General features: G+C 42.6%; 1 protein-coding gene across 1 annotated transcript; it reads right to left on the bottom strand.

The window, feature by feature from the left end:
* Positions 1-1,311: 1,311 nt before the first annotated feature.
* LOC117593746 (extensin-1-like) lies at positions 1,312-4,722 on the bottom strand. Its single transcript, XM_034289900.1, has 2 exons — positions 4,616-4,722; positions 1,312-2,185 (listed from the first exon to the last, which is right to left on the bottom strand). Exons 1-2 carry the CDS (start codon positions 4,720-4,722, stop codon positions 1,312-1,314), a joined length of 981 nt encoding a protein of 326 aa, XP_034145791.1.
* Positions 4,723-5,315: the final 593 nt, after the last annotated feature.

Here is a 5,315-nt window from a genome sequence, read left to right as displayed (position 1 = left end):
CCCAGCATGCCACAGTGCATTTTGTATAAGAAAAATGAAAGAAAAAGAGAGTGTGGAGAGAGAAGGAGAGAGGAGGGAGGGGAGGGTGAGGATGAAGAGGGAGAGGAAGAGGGGGAGGTTGGAGGTAGGTCTCATGCTGGCTTGGTAGTGTATAAATAATCTAACAGCAGACAAACACAGGCTGCCATACATCTTTCACTAGGACACATGACAGCCCAGTTTGGATGTAGCACATAATGAACACACAATCTAGAGTCTGTCTACAATACATGCATGTTCTCCAGTCTAACATCATACAGTTGGTTATGCATCATGCAGATGAATACATTTAGTTTTAGTCAAGAATACACATTTTTTGATGAATAAGCATGTTCAGTTTATGCAAAGTGCATTAATGTGTCAAATGTACGTCTATAGTGGAACATCACAGAACAACGGAACATAACAGAACAGTGGAACATAGACTGTGTTAACTTCAGAACGACATCCTCGATAATGTTGCTGTTATCACATTGAATGGACAATGCCTCATGTATTTCTCACCGTAAATACTTTGCTCATAAGAATGTTACAATCTTACCTGAATCAAAACAAACCCCCAGACATTGAACAGAAATGTTCCTCCCTTCTCTCAGATAACGACAGAAAAACAGTGTGTTTATGTGCAGGGTGTGAGTTGGCAGAGGCTTCTCTATTCAAAGTCTGTGACGGGTGCCTAGTTGATGTGAATGTGCTGATCGCATCCTCACCATCCCTGTCCTGACAAACTGCCACTGTGTTAACACTGCCTGAGCATCTTGTTCTGGAGAGCCAGGAAAAGTTGTGATTGCTTTGCTCTCCTTTTTCGTCCCATCTATTCTTATTTTTCTGTGTGAGCCAGCGAACCGGTGTATCTCATGGTGATATGCACAGGAGACGAGGGTCAGGGGTCAGGGAGTGGAAGCAATTATTCTTTCCACAGTTGTTGTGAGGGTAGCAGAATGTGGGTGTGGATCAGTTCTCACTTGTTAACCCCCCAGAGACGCAGCGATGCTGAACTGTCCTATGAGTCATATTACATACTGCTGAGGAGGAGAGAGCAGGAGAGGAGGAGAGGAGGAGAGGAGAGAGAGATGGGCTGAGGGGTGGGGTTGGACGAGGTTGTCATGACGACACATCACAACAGGCATTACATTCTGATGGCAGTGAGTGAAAAGACTGGGGAAGGTTATAAGAATACAGCACCACTGCAGAGAAGAGACCACTGTAAAGTTGAAAAGGAAAGTGTTGAGTGAGGAAAAGAAGCGTTCAATTTGCAGTGGTTTCTTAATTTCAACCCTTCTGTTCCTCACTCCAAATCTTCCCTATGTGTCCATAGAGAGGGGGTAAGGTGTGTCCATAGAGAAGGGGTAAGGTGTGTCCATAGACAGGGGGTAAGGTGTGTCCATAGAGAAGGGGTAAGGTGTGTCCATAGAGAAGGGGTAAGGTGTGTCCATAGACAGGGGGTAAGGTGTGTCCATAGAGAGGGGGTAAGGTGTGTCCATAGACAGGGGGTAAGGTGTGTCCATAGAGAGGGGGTAAGGTGTGTCCATAGACAGGGGGTAAGGTGTGTCCATAGAGAGAGGGTAAGGTGTGTCCATAGACAGGGGGTAAGGTGTGTCCATAGAGAAGGGGTAAGGTGTGTCCATAGACAGGGGGTAAGGTGTGTCCATAGAGAGGGGGTAAGGTGTGTCCATAGACAGGGGGTAAGGTGTGTCCATAGAGAGGGGGTAAGGTGTGTCCATAGACAGGGGGTAAGGTGTGTCCATAGACAGGGGGTAAGGTGTGTCCATAGACAGGGGGTAAGGTGTGTCCATAGACAGGGGGTAAGGTGTGTCCGTAGAGAGGGGGTAAGGTGTGTCCATAGAGAGGGGGTAAGGTGTGTCCATAGAGAGGGGGTAAGGTGTGTCCATAGACAGGGGGTAAGGTGTGTCCATAGAGAGGGGATAAGGTGTGTCCATAGACAGGGGGTAAGGTGTGTCCATAGACAGGGGGTAAGGTGTGTCCATAGACAGGGGGTAAGGTGTGTCCATAGACAGGGGGTAAGGTGTGTCCATAGAGAAGGGGTAAGGTGTGTCCATAGACAGGGGGTAAGGTGTGTCCATAGACAGGGGGTAAGGTGTGTCCATAGAGAGGGGGTAAGGTGTGTCCATTGTGTCCCACCAGTCTGAATAAGCCAAGAATTACTTCTGCAATCTAAGCTGTTGAAGGTATTTACTTTTCTTGTTTCTAGCTTGGCTGAGCTCCCAGCACGCCGCTAAGCCTTTGTCTTCATTTTGAATATTCAATCTCTCGTCATTAAGACCCCCCCTCGAATCAATGAATGCTATTATATGACAGAAAGTGAATTATGTGTTTTTAATATCAAAATGGTGTCATGTATTCTGACTGTCGTTTCCATAACACTGACGATTTGATTCTGTTATTTAAAAGGGAATACATTTGTGCAATTTACTCCATATTCTTTTAGTAGAGGGACAATGGAGATGCAGGATTTTCTGAGATAAATGGTCTTTGTCCTGAAGTCCATTCTATTTTACATAACAGCACATTTGCACACATCATTGTTTTTCTTCTTCCATTACTTGGTGGAAGCACAATAGACATTAATCCAAGGTCTCCTCAATGATCTTTTATCTCTTTCTACTGACTAAAAGAACAATTACAGTCTATGACAAAAGATTAAAATGGCAATTATCTCTCTCTGGCTCTGTCTTCAACTCTGTCTCTGTCTCTCTGACCCCTTGTCTCTCTGTCTCCCTGTCTCTGTCATTATCTCTTTCTATCTCTGTCATTATCTCTCTCTGTCTCCCTGTCTCTGTCATAATCTCTTTCTGTCTCTGTCATTATTTCTCTGTCTCCCTGTCTCTGTCATTATCTCTTTCTATCTCTGTCATTATCTATTTCTGTCTCCCTATGTCTGTCATTATCTCTTTCTGTCTCCCTATGTCTGTCATTATCTCTCTCTGTCTCTGTCATTATCTCTCTCCATCTCTCTGTCTCTGTCATTATCTGTCTCTGTCATTATCTCTCTACGACTCCTTCTTTCTCTCACAATTTCTTTCACTTTCTTTCACTTTATCTCCCTCTGTCACCTTCTATCAATGTTTCTCCGACAGGAACATTTTGTAAAGGACTTCTTGGATTAACAAAGGGTTTGCACTGTGCAGTATAGGATTGTTTGTTAACTATTGACCTAACATGTATGTGAAAATGTAATGACCATTTAGAGTATTTACAATAGAACTACAAAAGTTTAGTAACTCTAAGGAATAGCTGAAGTCATAAAAACATATGTTTTAGGCTATAAGCATAATAAAATATATTTCTCTTGAGAAACAAAATAGTTACTTTTCTTTTTGCCCCTGGTGGCATTGTGATACCAAGTGGGAGTCTTACTAGAGTGAAATTATAACTAAGTTGAGGAAATTAATTACTTTTTTTCTATTAGTCGTCTTCTCATTCATTATCTTAGTAATCAGCCCTGTCCTTATGCATAAAGCGCAGGTCATTATGCTGGTGAAATCAGTGTCTCTCTCCTCATCCAGATATATTCCCAAATGGCACCTTGTCCCCTGCAGAATGTAGCTACAGCGTCTCAAACTAAAATCACACTAATTCATCAGAACGCCAAATTTGTAAGAAAATAACTGAGTATGTTGGGGTGGTTTGTAGATCAGTGTTGGTAGTTTATATTTTCCACTGGTTCATTTTTTGAGGTAGTTAATATTTTGGGATGATTTGTATTTTTGGGTGGTTTATATTTAGGGGTGGTTTGTATTTTGAGGCGCTTTGTATTTTATGTTATTTTATATTTTTGGGTGTTTTTTTATTGGTTTGTATTTTGGGAGGGCTTTTACTTTGGAGTGGTTTGTATTTTGAGGCGCTTTGTATTATATGCTGTTGAAATTAATGGGTGCCTTAATGGGTGCCATTACATAACAGAGGTACAATGAACTCTACCAAAAGGATGGAACATGGGAACAGATGCTCTGGGTGAATTGCCAGCAGCAAAAGTTTTTGAAGATTTTGGTTCGTTTTTGTATGTGTATTTCACGCTTGTTTCACACTATGTTCAGGTGGAATGAATATCAAGCACAGTACATGTTCACACCACCAATCAATTGCATTACAGCTAAACATGACTTTCACTGGCATTACTAATGTTTGTATGCTAGATATGTTATCAGTTTATACAAATGAGGAGGTAGCTTCTAATATTCACACATACTTCTTAGTCAGTTAGCAAAAGCCCTTCTCTAGAGTGAGAAGGTGAATGTCGTTGAGTGGCCTAGTCAGAACCCTGACATAAATACCACAGAGAATCATTTAAAACATTATTTTTTTTTTATTTTACTTTCTCTTCAATATTGTGGGTTTCTGTTTGTAAATAAAGCTGGACAAAGTCTGATCTGATCTCATTTCAGGCTGTAAGGCAACAAAAGGAGCACATATTTGAAGGGGTTGCGGTGATATTCTAGACCCACTGTACATTCACACAAACAAGCACAGCATGCACAAACAAGCACAGCACGCACATACAAGCACAGCACGCACACACAAGTGCACAGACAAACACCCCTGTCCCTCAGATTACGAGGACTCAGTTGTCTGGTTCAGCAGGGCTGGCTCTGTTCCATGTCTGTCCCCGTGGTAACCACTCACCTGGTTGCGGAAGGTCAGCCCCATGTGACCAACGTTCATCATAACGCTCCAGAAAAAACAGCTGAGATTGAAAACCAAGTAGAGACAGGAGGAGGGGGAGCGGTGTGCAATGCCCGAGTGAGTAATCAGGCTGCAGGTTGTCAGGTCGGTGACGAGGGTCGAGAAAAGCTATTTGATCATCACAATACTTGCTGGAGTGTGTAGTGGGCCACCGGCCTGCCGATTTGCGGTTGTGCGGCCCATTCTCCATTCGCCATTCATACCACCATTAGCATATCTATTTCTCTCTTTTACATGCAAACACAAGCACTGCCAACTGGGCTGGCACACCCTCATGGCCCACACCAACCGAGCAGCCCACTGACAGTCACCTGATAGTTAACATCGAGACAGACTGATGGACGAGACTGATAACATGACTGATAAGTGAAGAGAGGAGAAAAAAGGAGAAACGGGAAAAGCAAGGTTAAAAAAGAAAGGCATTGAAGCAAGACATGACCGAATTTAATTCAATTTGTCATTTAACTTTTTATTAGGACTGTCAAAGTTAAAGTGTTAATGCTTGCGATTCATTTAAAACTTTCAGTCTAATGCAGGTATTTAATTTTTTTTTTCCTCAGACCCAGTCAATG

The sequence above is a fragment of the Esox lucius genome, chromosome 22 (genome assembly GCF_011004845.1).
Source record: "Esox lucius isolate fEsoLuc1 chromosome 22, fEsoLuc1.pri, whole genome shotgun sequence".
In the NCBI taxonomy this organism is placed as follows: domain Eukaryota; kingdom Metazoa; phylum Chordata; class Actinopteri; order Esociformes; family Esocidae; genus Esox; species Esox lucius.
Note: the sequence above shows the minus strand (reverse complement) of the source record. Positions and strands in the feature narration are given on the sequence as shown.

Coding starts and splice junctions, on each gene's coding strand:
- LOC117593746 (XM_034289900.1), bottom strand. CDS start 4,722: ATGAACGTTGGTCACATGGGGCTGACCTTCCGCAACCAGGTGAGTGGT. Junction 2,186..4,615: donor AACCAGACAACTGAGTCCTC/GTAATCTGAGGG, acceptor TGGCTTATTCAG/ACTGGTGGGACACAATGGAC.